The 19,667-nt window shown below is 37.7% G+C and overlaps 1 protein-coding gene across 1 annotated transcript; it reads left to right on the forward strand.

Moving 5' to 3' along the window:
- Positions 1-3,880: 3,880 nt before the first annotated feature.
- On the forward strand, positions 3,881-19,635 carry Rfc4 (replication factor C subunit 4). The gene is made up of 11 exons (XM_026389312.2): positions 3,881-4,108; positions 5,356-5,498; positions 7,049-7,127; positions 11,675-11,754; positions 14,655-14,774; positions 17,081-17,224; positions 17,651-17,771; positions 18,344-18,469; positions 19,161-19,241; positions 19,310-19,426; positions 19,503-19,635. The coding sequence occupies exons 2-11, from the start codon at positions 5,368-5,370 to the stop codon at positions 19,596-19,598; spliced, it is 1,095 nt and encodes a 364-aa protein (XP_026245097.2). The 5' UTR covers positions 3,881-4,108; positions 5,356-5,367; the 3' UTR covers positions 19,599-19,635.
- The last annotated feature ends 32 nt before the right edge of the window (positions 19,636-19,667 follow it).

Here is a 19,667-nt window from a genome sequence, read left to right on the forward strand (position 1 = left end):
AGTTCACATACCAGCGGCTGGCAGGTAATCTGGCTTCAAAATTCCAGTTTAAACCCTGTGTATTTGTTTGCAGGTGTGTGTGCACACTGTGGATCAAACTCAGGACCTTACACATGCTAAGCAACTACAGAGCCTTTTTCTAGAACTGCTTCTGGATTAAATCCCTTAGGAAACAGATATTGATATTTGCATGCATAATTTTTTATTTCCTGGTACTCTCAAAAACAAAACCTGAGAGGGCTGAAGGAAGCAGAAGTAGGCAGAAGAAACTGTTTGGTGATGCGGGTTGAAATAACCTGTATAAAGAGTGCTGCCTTAAGAAAAAGGAGCTAAGCGCTTCTACCCCTCTAACTGGTCTTAGGAGGTGGGTTGCCCCCAGCGAAGATTGGCAACTCAGATAAAGTGGCTTAGTTTGGCTGAGGATAGTTGCTGGAGAATGATTCAGCTAAGAACTGTCAGTTGTCATACTCCCAGCAACTTAGGTAGTATCTCAGTCCTGAAAGGAGACACACCAGAGCATCCATTCCATCTGTACTCCCTGGTTTTAAAATGGTATTGTTAATCCTTCCCAATCCCAAAAAACTTTTTTTTTTTCATTTACCACCTTAGTGCTTTACTTTTCTAGTGACCCCATAAAACTTAATCCAGGTATGGTTCTGTCTTGTCTGTTCCAAAGGGCAACATACTCAAAACCCTCTTTTACATTAAAAAACTTCACAAATTTCCACTTAATAGTAATGCAATAATAGTAACTGAATGAATATCTATTAAAAACAAATAATAAAAGCTATTATAAACTATGGACTGTTTTAAGCACCTGTGAATGTATTAATACAAAACATGTATATTTATATAGGTAACTCTTGTTCTAATGACAATGCTTGGTGTGCACATAAATTTAAGAATTCCCTAGACTAGGATAATGCCTATAGTTGTATACAAGAATAGAATGGTCACCTGAAGAAGCAAGTAGAGATTGAAATCTAGCCCAACCTCTTAATTTACTAAGTTCACCCCATCAAAAGCTGAATGTGCCTGGAGGATGGTGGCACTTTTTCTAAACAAATTGCTGAAACAGGTTATCATTTTGTTACGAGCCATTCATGGATTGCATGTGGGTCACCACAGATGGAAGCCTCGTAGAAAGAGACATCTGGTGTCTGGGAATAACCAGTGGACATTTCCTCTGGTCAACTGCCAAGGGACAATGTGAATCTCTATCCCACTCTGCTGTGGCCCACACAGCACCTGAGATGGGTGTGACCTGCCAAGATGTCAATCCACCTGCTGACTGCAAGATATCCCCAACAAAGACTCAGCTCTTGAAACCTTATCCCGGTCTTTGGTATACTCCTTAAATAAACTACCAGAGCCATTTTCCCTTTGTCTTGTTCCAGAACCCATGGGGACTAGATCTCTCAGGGGCTTTACATTAAGTAAATATATTTCTGTGGGTTTGTGTTTTGTTGCTAATTAATTATCTGAGATTGTTAGTTTTAGGGTGGCTTGGATTCCCCTGGGCAGAAAGAACCCTGCAAAGAGACACTGGCTATCGTTCCCACAGAAATCATTTAGCATTTTTTTCCTACTTAACATAAAGTCACCCTTCTGCCAACTCTGGACCTGCCCAGTGACTGATTACAAGCCCCAACTCTATAGTCAGGCAGGCAGTCCTACATGTGGATTCTATCTTTGCCACTTATTTGCTATTAACCTTTGATGTGATTTGAATGTTTGTTACCCCTAAGTCTATATGTTGAAATAATACCTCCAAAGATGATGATTTAAGACATGGGGGCTTAGGGAGGTGATTAGGTCATGAGGGTGAAGACCTCATGAATCGTTGAATCTTTTTGGTGTGTGTGTGTGTGGAGGGGATACCAGGGAGTGAACCCAGAGGTACTTAATCACTGAGCCTTATCCTCAGTCCTTTTTTGTATTTTATTTGGTGACAGGGTCTTCCTGAGTTGCTTAGGGCCTTACTAAGTTGCTCAGGCTGGCTTTCAACTTGGGATCCTCCTGCCTCAGCCTCTAGAGCTGCTGGAATTACAAATTGGGTTACAAGTGTGTGCCATCTTGCCTGACAAGAAGTAGTGCCCTTTAAAGGAGGCCAGAAGGAGTTAATTCCACCATGTGAAGTTAAAGTGAGAAGACTGGCTGTTTATGAGGCGTAAGCCTTGACCCAACACTGAATCTCCATGCCTTGACCTTGGGACTCCCCAGTCTCTAGAATTAGATTTTTATTGTTTATAAGTCACCTAGTCTATTTTGTTATAACAGTTCAAATGGACAAGACTACTGCTTCCTTATCTGTAAAATGGGATTACAATACCTCCTCTGCGCAGTCACGGTGTTTGTTCAAGTAGTGAATGGACACACATTATTTTCACAGATCTGTCTTATCAACTTTATTGAGGTCTAATTTACATGCAATAAAATGTCTATAAACATTAAGTGTACAGTTTAATCAGAATAATGTAAAGCAATGACCAGATAAAGTACCTGTGTGCTTTATACTATCCAGGGATTATAATAGGACCTGTGGAAGATACAAAGTAGCATAAAGTACCCTTAGTTAAATCTGGTTAACCCTTTGATTAGATTAGGGCCTGGGTTGCATGTTCTCCCTTTCACCCTCCCTCACTAGGTCCTCTGCATAACACATCACATTGTCTAATACTTTAGTCCATAAAGCCACTTGCAGGCATCTTCCAGCTTGTTCCCTGCTGTATTGTCAGCACCTATTACAGCGTTTGGGTTTTCCATGTTCACTAACAGAAGACCCTTGTCAACTTTATAGTTTTTGTTTTGTTTTGTTTCTTTTTTTTGACACTGGGGATTGAACTCAGGGGCACTCAACCACTGAGCCACATCCCCAGCCCTATTATGTATTTTATTTAGAGACAGGGTTTCGCTGAGTTGCTTAACGCCTCTGGATTGCTGAGGCTGACTTTGAACTCTCGAACCTCCTGACTCAGCCTCCAGAGCGGCTGGGATTACAGGCCTGAGCCATCGCGCCAATCAAACCTTACAGTTTTAATTAGTAAAGGTCTGTGGAGGCAGCAGCATTGAGAAGGATCAGATTTCAATAAGATTAATGTACAATTCAGGGCTAAACCCAGTATTTGGAAAAGATAAAAGTGGTTTATCTCAAATACCTGCCTGGAGCCCACAGTGCACGAACCCTGGAGGAGCTGACATTATTATCAATTGTTTAGCTTTCATTAAACGTGTGCTACTAGACTTCTAATCAGGGTTCAGGAATTAGATGTCCACGGCTGCATGGACATGGAATGAGGAGGACCCCTCATTCGAGGATCCTCCTCCTCTCCAAGAGGCATATACTACACGTACCTTCAAGAGGCCAAGATACGAACCTTCTTCAAATGTCTCTGCCCTTAAGGCAAATGGTTTGATCTGTGACCAAGAAGGACCGGAGGACACGATCCACAGTGTGTCCTCTTCTGCTGAAAGATCGACTCCACGCTCCCCAACCCCAGTCCTTTGGGATAAAGTAGGCTGCAAGTCGAACTGTGTCGTCGCAGAAACGCCGGCGAGATGCCCCACGACTACAAATGAAGTTTACAGGCCCTCGGCCCGCGGGCCGCTTTCCCGCCAGAACGTTGTGTCCGCGGAACCCACTAATTTGGAGACAGTCGCGCTAAAGTGTCGTTCCCGGCGGTCTCGAGTGGGTGCAAAGGACTGGGTGAAATTTCATTCGCATCTCCTTAGTTATGCCCGTCCCAGTGTACGCCTCTCGAAACGTCTGTCGCCTTAAAGAAGCGCCTTAAAGCGTCAATCCGCAAAGGGTTCTCAACGCGCGGCGCGAGCCCCGCCGGAAGTGACGCGTGTCCTGCGCGCATACTCCCGCCCTGCCCTTCGCGGCCGTTCCGTGGCGGGAACCGAGGCGACTGTAGAGACTGCACCTACTGCAAGTCTTCGGGTCCCGTTATTGTCTGAATTAGGAACAGAGCTGAGACTTTGCCACGACCTCGTCCTTTTCTCATTCCGGAAGATCCCAGAACGAGCCGGCAGTCCACTCGCTTTGGTGACGAGAGTCTGAAAGACCCAGGCTCTGCGGTTCCCGCGCGGGAAACAGGGTTTGCAGGTGACCAGCGGGTGAAATGTGGAGCTTGCCTTCCCTGCCCGTCCCGTAATGCCCCTGTGAGGTCTTCCATCTCGCATACCCACCCACGTCCGCATCCCTTAGCGAGACGGGGGTTCGGTGTAAGCATCTCTTAGAGCCCAGCTTTGGGCCGTATTATTTTTAGCAGCCCGTAGCAGGGATGGAATAGTCTAATGACGTTAAGACCCTTGGGCGCTTACAGATATTAATAATTTATTTTATTGAATGTATAGTCAGTGCCATGCAGAGCTGAGAGTTCGCAGTTTTCTTTCTTAACTCAGCTGTCTTATGGGATAGGCCTTAGCTCCTTTTGCAGAAGGGATTCTCCTTTTGCAGAAGGGAAAATCCCGTCTTGTGGGTGGTAATTAATTCATCAAATGTTAAGGAGCATCTGTCATGTGCCAGGCACGGTTCTAAACACGGAGGGCATATAGCAGTGGGGGGAAAAAAAAAAAAGAGTTGCCACTAATGCTAAGGATTTTCAGGCAGGCTAATGATGTATTTTGTTTGTTTCCCCCCCACGAAAACACCCTGGCAGAATGTTTACCCAAATGTTAGTAGCTATCTTCTACTTCCTTAAGGGACTTTATTTGAATTTTTTAGATTTCTCATGCTTTTCTGTATTGGGTTCTTCAATTGAACATGTTTACAGAGAAACAACTATTTTCATTTTAACAAGAGTCCCCCACTCTTCCTACCCCATGGGCGTGGCAGGGGTGGGAGCGGGGGCTTCTTTAGTTGGACCCCGGCTTTGCCAATGAAATAGATCATTGAGTGGAGCTCTAGGCTGTAGTAGCAGTGAAGATTATCATTTGTGGTCCCAGCACTTCTAATTGCAGGGTCCATTTCAGGGTGTAGCTAGATCTCACCCATAACTGAAATTGAAGAAACTGTAGAGGTCCATATACAATTTAACTATTAGTGGTGTCATATTTATCAATGCATTTGGAATTCTTAAAATTTTTTCTGATACGCAATTTGTATTTGTTCTGTAACTTTTTCATTATAAATACATTCTAAGTTCCTTAAGAACTTTGGCCTCTTTTGTGACCCTTGTAACCTTCAGTACAATGCATTCAGAGCATCCTGGGGCATGGGGTGATGTCCTTACAATAAGTATCTATGAATGCCTTTGCACAAGGTAATTGTGCTTTCAGGCTGAACTTTCTCTTAATGATTTCAAGAAAGCCTTATTTTATTTATTTATTTATTGTCTTGCACTTCATCAGGGTGAAGTAACCATGCAGGCATTTCTAAAAGGCACATCTATCAGTACTAAACCACCATTAACCAAGGATCGAGGAGTAGCTGCCACTGCAGGGAGCAGTGGTGAGAACAAGAAAGTCAAACATGTTCCATGGGTGGAAAAATAGTAAGAACACTTATATTTTTGTGGAAATAGCTAATAAATTACTGCTGTAATCCGTTCTGATTTCTTTTTTAAAAATGTAAGGGGGAATTAGTTCATTTTGTTTAGATGCTGTTCTTGAAAATCACCCAATTATATAAATCACAGAAACTTGGTATTGAAAGATACCTTACAGTGACCTAGTTTAATTCCCTTATTTGATAAATCTTGATAGCTAAAGTTTATAGTTTGGGGGGCTGGGATACAGAAATGAAGAAAACAGTTTTTGCAAACTGGCTGTGAGGAATTCTACTTAAATCCAAATAATCTAAATGTTCCTTTTTTATTACTAGTAGGTGGAAATTGTCTAATTTTGTTTATACATTTTTGGCATCAAAACCCTTGAAATAGCATTTTAATTTTCTTATAAGATCAGTAAATGATATTATAAGAAGTCATTGTAACCATTGAATGGATTGATATAGCCTCAGTTATTAAGGGTCTGCAAATTATTTATTGGCCAATTAAGGTACTCATATGTTTTGTTTGGTACCAACATTCCTTATAAAAAATCTAGATTTTTAAGATTTTTTTTTTAATTGTCAATACTGAGGAATGAACCCAGCATGCCACATGCTAGGCAAGCACTCTACCACTAAGCTACACACTCAGCCCAAAAATCTAGATTTTTTTTTTTATTCAAAAAATTATTAGTGGGAAAAATCTATATTTTCAGCTTCTCAGGAGATCAGGCAGCATTGGCTGCAAGATCTCAATGACAATTAAATGGACTTGTGTATTGCTTCTCATTTTGGGAAGGTCATATGTTCCTTAATTTGCCATAGTTCTTATTATCTTTTTTCTTGCTGTACATCTGCTTTCTTCACTCTCATTGTCTGCCTAATCCTTGCAGTATTTGAACATGAGACACTGGTTTGTAATATATAGAGGTATGATTCCTGCCTAGCATTAATCTTATTAATTAGGAAAATGTGGATCAAAAACTTGATTACTTAACTAAACACAAAGTCTACTCAGGGATGGGAATATATAACTTTATTCTAGCTTCTCTTAACATCACTAATTAATGACTTAGGATGAAATTTATACTTCACATTGGTTAAACTTGGTTTTTGTTAGCCCTTTTGGTACAGTTAGATAATAAGAAAAAAATGGCATTAGCCAATTCACATTTTAAAGTATATATATGTAACCAACATAGTTATCTTTCTTTAGATTATTAAATAGTTCTCCCTTTTCAGATCAGCTTCATAATCTTGTCAAAATATAACACTTTCTAGGCAAGCATTTAATTTTTATCCAGTTGGCATTTGTGGCATATAAAATAAAATCCCATTGCTTAATTCTTGTTGCAAGCAGTGCAGATGGGAGATAAAAAATTATTTTACTTCTGTAGTATATATTACTTAAGGTAAATACAAATGAGGTTTCTACCTTCTTCCAATTCATTCCCAATATATGAGAATTATTATTGGTATTTTAAAAGAAGAAACACTTGAGACTTTTCTGTGGCTACCAATGCTAAATAACTTTTTTTCCTTCCATCCCCTCAGTCGCCCAAAATGTGTAGATGAAGTTGCTTTCCAAGAAGAAGTAGTTGCAGTGTTGAAAAAATCTTTAGAAGGAGCTGATGTGAGTACCAGATGATGCTCAATGTCATTGGGAAATTTAAGAATTAATTTATTTACCCTCTTCCTTTGTTTATAACCTTTTGCTTTCATTAGATACGAGTCTGTATAGCAACGCCTTGATAACTGTACAAACAGTTAGTTCAACAGATGCTTATTAAGCATCTGTATAAGGCAGCTTTCCATTGCTGTGTTAAAAAATACCTAAAATAAACAATTTACAGGAGGAATGGTTTAGTTTGGCTCACAGTTTTAGAGATTTCAGTCCATGGTTGCTTGACCACATTGCTCTGGGCCTGTGGCTGCACAGTATGTCATGGTGGAAGTACATGGCTGAGGAGGCTGCTCACCTCATGGTGGCCAGAAAGCTACAAGAGAAGGGGCTGGGATCCCTATGTCCCTTCAAGGTATGCTCCCAGTGACCTAACTTCCTTCCACTGGGCTCCACCTCCTAAAGATTCCACTGCCTCCCAGTAGTGCCCCAGGCTGGCAACCAAGCCTCCAGTATACCATCTTTGGGAGTGATATAAGATATAAACCATAACAGTATCTTCTGTTCAGTCATATGTAGCATTGCTAAAGAGTATTCAAGTAAGTAAAGACCATGAACAAAACAGACTGGGCTTCTTTTTTCATGAGCTTTTATTTTGGTGAGAAGAGACAATAAACAAGCCAAATAAATAAGATAATGATAGATAATGTTATGTGTTATAAAGAGCCAGACTTTTTCAAACTTTACGATTTGGCTTGAACTACAGCATAAGAAAATCATTAAAGCTGCATGCCTGTAATCCTAACTACTTGGGAGGCTGAGGTAAGAAAATTGCAAGTTCAAAGCCTTGTAGCAAGACCCTGCCTCAAAACAAAAAATAAAAAAGATTTGGGGACTTAGTTCAGTGATAGAGTACACAGGTTTAATCCCCAGTTCCAAAAATTAAAAATAAAATCATTGAGCATTTAATTCTGCTTAAGCTCTCTGTCTCCAGCTGTAATGTATAGGATAAAATAATCTTTGAGTAACCTGTCATTTAGATTGTTCAGAGACAAAATAAACCCATGTAAAGAATTAGAAATTTCAGATTGTATATAAAGATGTGCCAAGTACTTAAAGAACTCAATGAAGAAAGTCACAGATGAAAGTAGAATATGGTTGGATTGCTTGTTTTGTTAATCAAGATATGCCTCCTTAAACCTGGCTGCTTTTAATATGAAGTTCTTTGGTTTTTGCTTCCATAGTTCTCTTATAATTACCCTGTGGGTTGAATATACCTTATCCAAGATGTTTGGAACCAGAAATGTTTTAGATTTTGAATTTTTTTCAAATTTTGGAATATTTGTCTCAAACCTAATGAAATATCTTAGGGATAGAATCCAAGTCTAAATACAAAATTTATTTATGTTTCATATACACATAACCCTAAAAGTAAGTTTATGTAATACCTTTAATAATTATCATGTATGAAACAAAGTTTGTGTGCATTGAACCATCAGGAAACAACAGTGTTACCATCTCATCCACCCACATAGACAGTGTGTGGTTGTTTGGTTTCACTGTCATTCCTGACTCTGAATTTAGATACTGCTGATAAGCAATCATTTTCTACATTTATTCATATATCACAGCAGTTTAAAAAAAATGACATTCCACTGATAGTGAAAAAAATAACGTATTTAGGGTAACTAAACACTTGTAGCATCATGTTGACACTCAAAATGATTGGATTTTGGAGCCTGAAATTTAGATTATGGACATTCAATCTGTATTACAGTACACCTTTGGAAAGAAGTTACAGTTACAAAACTATTTAAAAGCTTTTCTTTAACTGTTTGTTTTGGTTCACAATTAATTTCACAGTGGTATAATTTTAATTGCATCACAAGATAGGTCCAGTTTAATTACTAGTATTTTCAGCTCTTTAAATAAATGTTATAGGATTATGATTTAATTTTTGACTTGAGATTGAATAAAGGTCTTTGTTCTGTGACCCCTTTTTTAATATTTTGTGGACTGGGGATATAACTCAGTGGTAGAATACTTGCCTAGCATGAACAGTACAAGGCCCTGGATTCAATCCTCAGTACCACAAAAAAAACCCAAAATGCTTCTTTTCAAACTCAATTTTACAAAACAAAAAATAATTTTTCAAATTCTAAATAGTAAAGAAAAATACTTTCTTCATTTACTTTCAAAGGTAGAATTATAATAATTTTTTTTTCCAAAATCAGTTTTATGCCAGGCATAGTAGTACACACTTGTAATCCTAACAGCTCAAGAGGCTCAGGCAGGAAGATGGCAAGTTCAAAGCTAGCTTCAGCAACTTAGCAAGGCCCTAAGCAACTTGGTGAGATCCTGTCTCACATAAAAAATTAAAAATGCAGGGGATGTGGAGATGTGGCTCAATGGTTAAGCATCCCTGGGTTCAATCCCTGGCTCCCACCCCCCCTCAAAAAAAAAATCAGTTTTAAGATGTGATATTCCACAGTTCTTAAATGTACCACATATATCAGATTATTATATAAGGTTTAATAATTCTACTGTTTTAAAGAATTTAAGTTATTGTATGTTATAAGTTAATTACTTGGATGAATCATTACAAATGTTGAGGTATGCATCAATCAAAATAACAGGTATAACCTTAAAAACTAAGGAATCTAGGAATATTTTTATTTTTTAAATAGAACCTCATAGTTTGTATCTTAAGGTATATGTTACCAATTAATAGTCTTTTTTTTAATCTTTCTTTTAATTGTTGATGGACCTTTATTTTATTCATTATTTATATGTGGCGCTGAGAATAGAACCCAGTGCCTCACATAGACTAGGCAAGTGGCCTACCACTGAGCCACAACCGCAGCCCCCAATCAGTAGTCTTTTAATTAGTATATTTACCTGTATGTTGGTTTTTGGTTTATTTGGTAAACAATGTAGTAGTATTTACTGTACTGAATACTATAGTAGATGCTAAGGATACAGAAGTGACTGGGACAAATAAGGTTCTTGGTTTTTTTGAGTAAACCATCTAGGGAGTTAGACAGGTATTTTACAATTAAAACCATCAAGTAAATAACCATAAATAAATGTAAACTGAAATAAATGCAACAAAAACAAGTGAGCAAATAGGAGAGGAGACCCACTTTAGATTGGATGGTGAGGGAAGATGTCCAACTTGTAATGCATTAGGAGTTTGCCAGGCAAAAAAAGAGTAAAGTCAGATTCTAGGTCATGGGAACAATATATTGCCAGGCCTGAAAATACTTAGCTATTGGAAGCCATTAAAGCTGGAGCCTAGAAGGTGAGGGTGATGGGCAGGTCATATAAGTCCTTACAGGTCATGGTAAGCAGCTTGTGGATTTTTGTCTGTTTTTTTTCCCTTTTTTGCCAGGGAAGTGAGGCGGGCTGTGCTGAGGATTGAACCCAGGGCCTTTCACATGCTAGGCAAGCATTTAACCTCTGAGCCATATCCCGAGCCCTTTGTGGTTTCTTCCTAAGTAGAGTGTGAAGCCAGTGATAAGGTTTAAATAACAAGCACAGTGATATTTGATTAGGTGAAGAATTAATGGACAGGGTGGTCAGGCAAAAATGAAAGCAAATAAACTACTTCATAGTGTCCTGTATGTAATGATTTCCTTACCTTAGAGGACTTACTGAAGAATGTATAGTTTCAGCTGGGCACTGTGGCTCATGCCTGTAATTCCAGCAACTTTCGAGGCTGAAGCAGGAGGTTTGCAAATTGAAGTCCAACCCCAGTAACTTAATGAGATCCTAAGGATTTAGTGAGACTCTGACATAAAAAAGGGCTGGGAATGTGGCTCAGTGATTAATTGATCCTGGTTTCAATCTCTGGTACACCCAAAAAGAATGCATGGTTTTAGAATGGAGCTCATTAAAATGTAATACATTTATTAATCTTTACCACAGATCAGTTGCCTAGTTGATAGGAACCAAACTAGCTAGATTAAAGGTATAAAAGAAGATAGCTAGTCATTTCATTTTACCCTTTATTCTAATGAATTCTCCCTTTCTTGTGGGTATCCCTACAGGGTACACAGTCATGATGTGGTGTAGTGTCTAGGGCTTTATAGATGTTTGGGGGGTTTTGTTGTTGTTTAAATATTTTTGTTCTCATTCAAAGCTCTTGTATGCCTTTTTCAGTCCTTTTTCCTCAGTATTGGCCAAATTCCATTACCCTTTTGATCTCTTTCCCCTTTGAAACAGCTACATCTTTATATAAAATCTCACCCAATCTTGAACAAAGAAATCAAAAGCCTGAGATTCCCTTCAGACATAAGTAGGTCATAAATACAAGAAGCATAGATATTGGTTCAATTTAAGAGAGTAGAAAGAAACTTTGGGGGAAAAAGTGATAGTATATGAAAAAGCAGTATTTAGAACTGTTAGTACTATGATACCAGTTAGATTAAGGGATCTTAATAGCTACACACATGTATCTACTAGGGAGATCACTAAACTGTTCCACAGACATTTGCAGTCATCATTTCGTCTATTTGTGCCGAATACAATTGATAAAAGTTAAAATTTAATTTCCACAGCTACCTAATCTCTTGTTTTATGGACCACCTGGAACTGGGAAGACATCCACCATTTTGGCAGCTGCTAGAGAACTCTTTGGGTAAGCTGAATTTAATCAAACAATCTCTCACCTTTTTAAAAATTTGACACCAAAAATCTTTGGTACTACTTTTCTCTAAAAATTTTCATTTAGTTTCTGTGAGGTTCTTGGGTTTATTTTTATTTCTGAACTTTTATTAATCCCAATTCATCCCCTCCTCCCCAGTAAATTAGCTACCTACATCTTTTGTGACCTGCATTCTGAACTTTGTTCAAACATTTGAATGTACTACAACATAGGGAGCTTGTGATTTTTTTTTCTTTAAATTATTTTCTATAACTTTTTTGTTATGATTTTGGAGCCCAGAGGACCACCCTGTCCCTGGTCATTAATTACAAGCACCCTTGTAATGCTTCATCTGTATCTTTGAGATAGAAACTGCTATTATTTTCTGCATCACCCCCTCTTGAGTTGCCCCTGATCTGGATTTCTTAGTCCCTTCCTTGAGTGGCCAGCCAGGCAAGCTTCTGCCCTCAAGCCTCCTGAGTGTAAGCAGAGTAAGTGGTAGTTGATGGAGTTTAATTCCAGGTACACCAGAAAAGTCTCCCTGTGACATTTCTTCGATTCCTCTTCCTTGGTTGACTAACTGGTATAGTCAACTCTTCTAGAGGAGTTAATAGATGGACAGTTGACTCTTCAACCACATGGATTTGAACTATATAGGTATAATTATATGTAGCTTTTTTTGAAGATTTGCAAAAACTTGGAAAAACTTGAAGAATCATGTAATCTGTAAATATTGAAAATTTTAAGAAAAGGGCATGTCATAAATGCATAAAATGTCATTAACAGTCTATTTTGTCATTACTACCATAAAATATACACAAATCTAAATTTAAAAATGTGTCAAAACTTATGTGTACAGACACAATTTATATATAATGCTATTCAAAGTCAGAAATGTAAACAAATGTCAAGATGCAGTAATTAATTCTAACTACATAAAATTAACTGTAGTACATATTGTACTACGGTAATAATTTCAAAGCCACTTCCTGTTGCTGTGAAACAATGAGCTCAGATATCAGTTATTTAAGACGCCTTGTAGTTTTGAGCAATTTGTCTAATAAATTAGTATCTCAATAAAAAGCGGTCCCTCGCAGTTCTCACATATTTTTTACCTTATGTAATACATATACAAAATGTGTATTGATAGTGGCCTGCATCTAAATATCAGTGAAACATGCACAAACATAACAAAGGCTGTCTTGAATTTAGCAAGAATTTTTTATTAGGCCTATAGCCATGGGGTACATCAGGAATCCTACATATGAAAATAATTAGTTGACTCTGAAACACCAAACATGAAAGGATAATTGTGTCACAGTGTAAGGGAAAACAAAAGAAGAAGCTGCTATAGCCTTAGATTTATTAGATGACAACTTCCTTTTTTCATTACTGAGGATTCAACCCAGGGATGCTCTACCACTGCCCGGACTTTCTTATATTTTTTTATATTGAGGTAGGGTCTCACTAAGTTGCCCAGGCTGGCCTCAAACTGGGGATCCTCCTGCCTCAGCTTCCCTAGTAGCTTGGAATACAAGGATGCCCCATCACACCCAGCTTAGACAGCAACTTTTGTTTCTGATTTTTTTTGGGGGGGGGGGCGGTAACTGGGAATTGAACTCAGGGACATTCAACCACTGAGCCACATCCTGAGCCTTATTTTGTATTTTATTTAAAGACAGGGTCTCACTGTGTTACTTAGTGCTTCAATTGGGAAAAATAAAAACAAAACTAAATCTCTTGTGGGATGCAGGGGTGGTGTTTAAGATTGAGCTCAGTTCTTCATACATGCTAAGTACACACTCTACCACTGAGCTATACCTCTAGCCAGTCTTGTTTTTGTTGTTGTTGGATTTTGTTTGTTTGTTTTAATTTAAAATATATGTAGAGAAAAGACCAGAGGGTAGTTTCAGACCAGTGGTTTGACAGGGCATGCCAGGTATTTTTATTTTCTTTTGATTTCTCCATAGTAAGCATATATTACTTTTAATAATTTTTTAAAAACTCTTCTGTTCATGCCAGAGCTAGGGAGGTAGCTCAGTGGAGAGTACTTGCCTAGCATGCACCAGGTCCTGAGTTCAGTCCCCAGTACTGGGGTGGGGGGCAACTGTTCATGTTAAGGCTGAGGGTGTATATAGTTCAATGGTAGAACACTTGTCCAGCATGTACAAGGCCCTGGGTTTGATCTCAAGCTACACACAGTGACTTTCCTTATAATAAGCTACACTCTGGAAATGATTTGAAAAGTGCTCAAGTATCAAGAATTCTAACAGTTAAGTATGTTAAGTAAATCCAGTAAGGAATTATCATATAACCATTAAAATAACATTTACAATGGTTCTTTTTTTTTTTTTTCCCCTCGGTACCGGGGATTAAACTCTGGGGCACCTGACCACTGAGCCATATCCCCAGCCCTATTTTGAATTTTATTTAGAAACAGAGTCTCACTGAGTTGTTTAGCACCTCACTTTTGGTGAGGCTGGCTTTATTAACTCTTGATCCTTCTGCCTTAGCCTCCGAAGCTGCATGTGCCACCACGCCCAGGTTACATTGGTTCCTGTAACATAGCAAAATAATAATTATACTATATCAAGAGGACTAAAATTTTACATATTTTCTTATGTAGCATTTTTTTTAATGCATGAATAAAGCTAACATGTTAACTACATGACTCTGCAAAAGAAAGAACACAGACTTGCTCACATACCTTCTATGTATTTTGTATACTAGGTGGATTTTAAACTATTGCAATGTTCAAATGTTAAAATGTGATAGGCCTAGGTTACTTGAATCATCTTCAGTGTTCATATTTATGAACATATTTATGTTCATATTTATTTGCAGTGTTAATATTTCATATTTATTGTATATTTATTTGTTTCATATTTAAATAGGCCTGAACTATTTCGATTAAGAGTTCTTGAGTTAAATGCATCTGATGAACGTGGAATACAAGTAGTTCGAGAGAAGGTGAAAAATTTTGCTCAGTTAACTGTGTCAGGAAGTCGTTCAGAGTAAGTAAATTTCCCTTCCCTTCTCCATGGCACGTAATTTTATTTGTTTTAAATGTAGGCTATGGTCTGCATATGCCCCTCAAAAGTTTATATGTTGAAACAATCTTCAAATTCTAATGTTAATGGTACTTGGAGGTGAAATGTTGGAAGATAATTAGGAGAATAGATGAGAGGGCAGGGCTCCCATGATGACTTCAGTGGCTTTATAAGAGGAAGCGAGATCGCGTAAGCAGCCTCTGTCTTGCCATTTGATGCTTTCTGCCATGTTATAACAAGACAGCCCTCAACAGATGCATACAGTCCCTCAATTGTGGGCTTCCTAGCCTCCAGAACTGACAGAAATAAATGTATTTTCTTTATAAATTGCCCAGGGTTTTGCTTTTTGTAGCAACACAAAATGGACTAAGACAATAAATGTTGCTGCCAAATTTTGAGCTTCTTTAATTTTTATAATTATGTTAGAAAACAAGTTACCTCCCTTGTCAGATAAACTCTTTAGTTTAGTGTATATTTCATAGCTTGAGTTACCACAAAATTTCTTTCAAACTGGGATAGTTTTAGAGTGAAAAGAAACACTATTGGTAATTAAAATATGACTGTCATGCCTGAAGCACACAGAGCTTAGGTGGCAGAGTTAAATTTTACATCAGAACACTTTAAAATTTGTAGAAAGTGAATGACTATTTTTTTTTTCTTTAAACTCTATCTCTAATAAATGACTAATATAGATAAAGAATTCTTAAAACTCAGTAATAGCCCAGCACAACTCAGGATCATGAGGCAGGGAGATTACTGGTTTGAGGCCAGCCTAAGCAATTTAGCAGGACCTTCATCTCAAAACAAAATTAAAAAAAACAAAACAAAACAAACAGAATATAGCTCTTAGTTCAGTTCACAGTGCCAAATAACAGTAATAACCCAACTAAAAAATGGGTAAAGGAATCCAAATACAATTTCTCAATTTAAAAAAAAAAAGCTATATAAATGGCCTTTAAGATATGAAAACAGGGGCTGGGGCTGTGGCCCGGTGGTAAAGTGCTTGCCTTGCTTGTGTGAGGCACTGGTTCGAGCCTCAGCACCACATAAAAATAAATATATTGTGTTTTCATCTGCAAGTAAATAAATATTTTTTTAAAATGTGAAAACAATGCTCTTCAACATCATTAAGCAAATGAAAATCAAAACCATGATGAAATCCTACTTTATACCTACTAGCTGGCTAAAATTATTCTAAATTGAGAATAAGTTGTTGACAGATGTGGAGAAATTGTAAACTTCATACATTGCTAGATGGAATGTAAAATAAAGTCTCTCAGTTTGGCAGTTCCTCTAAAAGTTAGGCAGAATTATCATGTGACCCAGCAGTTCTACCCCAGGTACATAACCCATAAAAAAAAATGAATATGCATGACTGCTCAAAAATGTGAATAAAATCCATAACATTATTCCTAATAACCAAAACATGAAAACCCAAATGTCCAAATGATTAATGGATAAATAGTTCAGAAGATTGCCTAGAGCTGGCAGATTTTGGGGACAAGAAGAGTGACTCCTAATGGATACAAGATTTCTTTGGATGTAAAAAATATTGTAAATTTAGACTGTGGTAATGGTTGTACAATTCATGAACATGGTCATGCCCCCACTGCACACTGTATTGACTTTCTGTAATTTGAGTTACCTGTGGTCAATTGTGATCTGAAAATGTTACATGGAAAATTCTAGAAATAAACCATTTTCAAACTATAAGCCATCAAGTAGTGTGTGTGATGCAATCTCAATTCTGTCCTGCCTGGTACATGAATCATTCATTCCTTTATACAGCATGTCATGTCCACGTTGTATGTGCATTCCACCTATTAGTCACTCAGACGCCATCTTGGTTATCAGAACTGTCACAATATCATGGAACTTGTGTTCAAGTAACAATGGTTTTTACGTAATACCCTCCAAACACAAAAAGAGTGATGCTGGCAATCACTAAATATATATTGATGATTTGATAAGATTATTTCATTTTATTGGCTGGCCTCATGAATACCCATAAAGAGGTCTGGAAAGAAATGTGTTGCTAAATACTACTGATCTCTTATGATGCCTATTAAACTTCACCATAGCTATGTAAGCATAGGGGAAAAAAACATGGTGTGTATGGACTAATACTCCAATTTCAGACATCCACTGGGAACTACTATATACTAAAATACATTATATACTTTAATTGGGTAAAGTGTGTATATATCTCAGCAAAGCTGTTAAAAGCAATACATGCTAAAGTCTGATTCCTATGTGTTTCTCCAATTTAGTGGGAAGCCATGTCCTCCTTTTAAGATTGTAATTTTGGATGAAGCTGATTCCATGACCTCAGCTGCTCAGGCAGCTTTAAGACGAACTATGGAGAAAGAATCTAAAACCACACGTTTCTGTCTCATCTGTAACTATATTAGTAGGTATGTATGTTTCCCTGTAGATACTAGGCAGTCTTATTTATTTTGGTACTGGGGATTGAACTCAGGGACACTCAAGAGACAGGGTCTCACCGAGTTGCTTAGCGCCTCGAGGTCTTGAGGTTGCTTAGGCTGGCTTTGAACCAGTGATCCTCCTGTCTCAGCCGCCCCAGCCTCTGGGATTACAGGCATGCACCATCATGCCTGGCCAGTCTATTTTTTTAATTCACACGTAGAAAGTGAACATATTTATGGGCTAACGTGACATTTTTCTGCATATGTACAATATGTAATGGATCAGAGTAATCAGCATATCACTTCAAATATAGTTGTTGATACCACTTGTAAGGCAGTTTTTTTATTTAAAGACTGCATTAACATTCCATCTTGATTTGTTCTTAATGTTTTTTTTTCCTCTTTCTTTTGTAGAATAATTGAACCCTTGACCTCTAGATGTTCAAAATTCCGCTTCAAGCCTTTATCAGATAAAACTCAACAGCAGCGATTACTAGACATTGCTGAAAAGGAAAATGTCAAAATTAGTAATGAGGTAATAAGTAATTCATTTGATGAATGTCCATGAAGAGTTCTGGAAAGAAATTTATCACTTTGACCCTACTATATTTTTCAGGCAAACTGAAGCTAGATGAGCAACAGTTGGAATGTCTAGGAGTTAAAGGTTTACTACTGTTAAATTATTTAAGCTAATTTCTTTCAGACACCCAAAACTGAGGTCACATATACAATACAAATACTGCAATAGTCTAATAATACACTTCAAGTGATAAGGTCCTTATTCAGAATTCAACCATAATTTGAATTTCCTTTGCTTATTTTCTGTGATCCAGGAAATAGGATAAATATGGAATGTTTTCATTAAAATCAAAAGGCTCTAACTGGTCATCATAGTTTAATCCCACCAACTAGGGAGGCTGAGGCAGGAGGATCTCAACTTCAAAGCCAGCCAGGCTGGGCAACTTTGTGAGACCCTATCTCAACAATGAAAAAGGGCTGGAGATGGAGCTCAGGGATAAAGAGCCTCTTGATTGAATCCCCACTACACACATATATACACACACACAAAAAAAAAAAAAAATTAAAAAAAACGTATTTTCTTTTCAGGGAATAGCTTATCTAGTTAAAGTATCAGAGGGAGACTTAAGGAAAGCCATTACATTTCTTCAAAGTGCTACTCGATTAACAGGTGGAAAGGAAGTCACGGAAAAAGTGATCACAGACATTGCTGGGGTAAGAAACTAGATAAATTCATTATAGCTGTTTTTTGTGGCGGTTTGAAAATTTTGCCCAGATATTTATGGTGCTATTATGTACACTAGAATATGTAACATGGGAATAAACTGGGTACCAGATACTAGAAGAGGTAACACTGATTTTTAAGTATAAAAGGTATAGCATTAGGGTACCCTGTTATCCCTTAAATCTTTGGGGGATTGAGTCCAGAACAGCCCTTCCCCCACAAAAAATCCAAGAATGTTCATTCAAATCCTTTATGCAAATGATGTAATATTCACATGTAATCAATTGTGTTCGCCTTTGTGCTGGTTTTTATATTGTTTAGGGAAATTCAGGGCACATGCAAAGTTTTCAAATATTTTCCATCTGCAGTTGGGTAAATCCATGGATACAGGGCAAAACCTACAAACAAAAGGTATATTTCAACCTTTGAAATCATTATCAAAACTCACCTCAGTGATTACATTCAAAACATCATTCCCATTTTTTCAGAGAAAGTGCTTTCCCTGAGGCCCTTAAGGATCAGGAAAAGGGTGGGTAGTCTCACTCACTGCTGTTCTTGTTCCAAGTTTCTTCTTCACAAGTTCAGAGTTGGGAAGATGAGGATAACTCCTTTTGCACACATAGACAACCTAACCATCCTAAGTATGAAATCTATATTGAAGTGATTTTTTATACATTTTAGGTTATACCAGTGGAGGCAATTGATGGAATATTTGCTGCATGTCAGAGTGGCTCCTTTGATAAACTGGAAGCTGTAGTGAAGGTAAAAAGTTACCAAACTTGGGGTAAAATTTAAGTGATCTTACCCTAACAATTTTTTCTGTTACACAGGAATTGATAGATGAGGGTCATGCAGGCACTCAACTTATAAATCAACTCCATGATGTGGTTGTAGAAAATGATAACCTTTCTGATAAACAGAAGTCCATCATTACAGAAAAGCTTGCGGTGAGTACATACCATGATTACCCTAGATGATTTATCTGAGGATAGTTTGTTTACCAACTTTTATTATTTCTTGTAGGAAGTTGACAAATGCTTAGCAGATGGCGCTGATGAACACCTGCAATTGATTGGCCTGTGTGCAACCCTGATGCAGCAATTAACTCAGAACTGTTAAAGTCAATAAAGTGAATAAAATGATCTTTGTAAATAAAATGTTTTGAGAGAAAATAAAATGGCCAGAGCA

The sequence above is a fragment of the Urocitellus parryii genome, chromosome 2 (genome assembly GCF_045843805.1).
Source record: "Urocitellus parryii isolate mUroPar1 chromosome 2, mUroPar1.hap1, whole genome shotgun sequence".
In the NCBI taxonomy this organism is placed as follows: domain Eukaryota; kingdom Metazoa; phylum Chordata; class Mammalia; order Rodentia; family Sciuridae; genus Urocitellus; species Urocitellus parryii.

What these genes read in the sequence shown, in the direction of transcription:
- Rfc4 (XM_026389312.2), top strand. Translation starts at nt 5,368, where the DNA reads ATGCAGGCATTTCTAAAAGGCACATCTATCAGTACTAAACCACCATTA. An exon ending in GCTGCTAGAGAACTCTTTGG is followed by an intron (nt 11,755 to 14,654) that starts GTAAGCTGAATT and finishes ATATTTAAATAG; the next exon opens with GCCTGAACTATTTCGATTAA. An exon ending in ATCTGTAACTATATTAGTAG is followed by an intron (nt 17,225 to 17,650) that starts GTATGTATGTTT and finishes TTTCTTTTGTAG; the next exon opens with AATAATTGAACCCTTGACCT.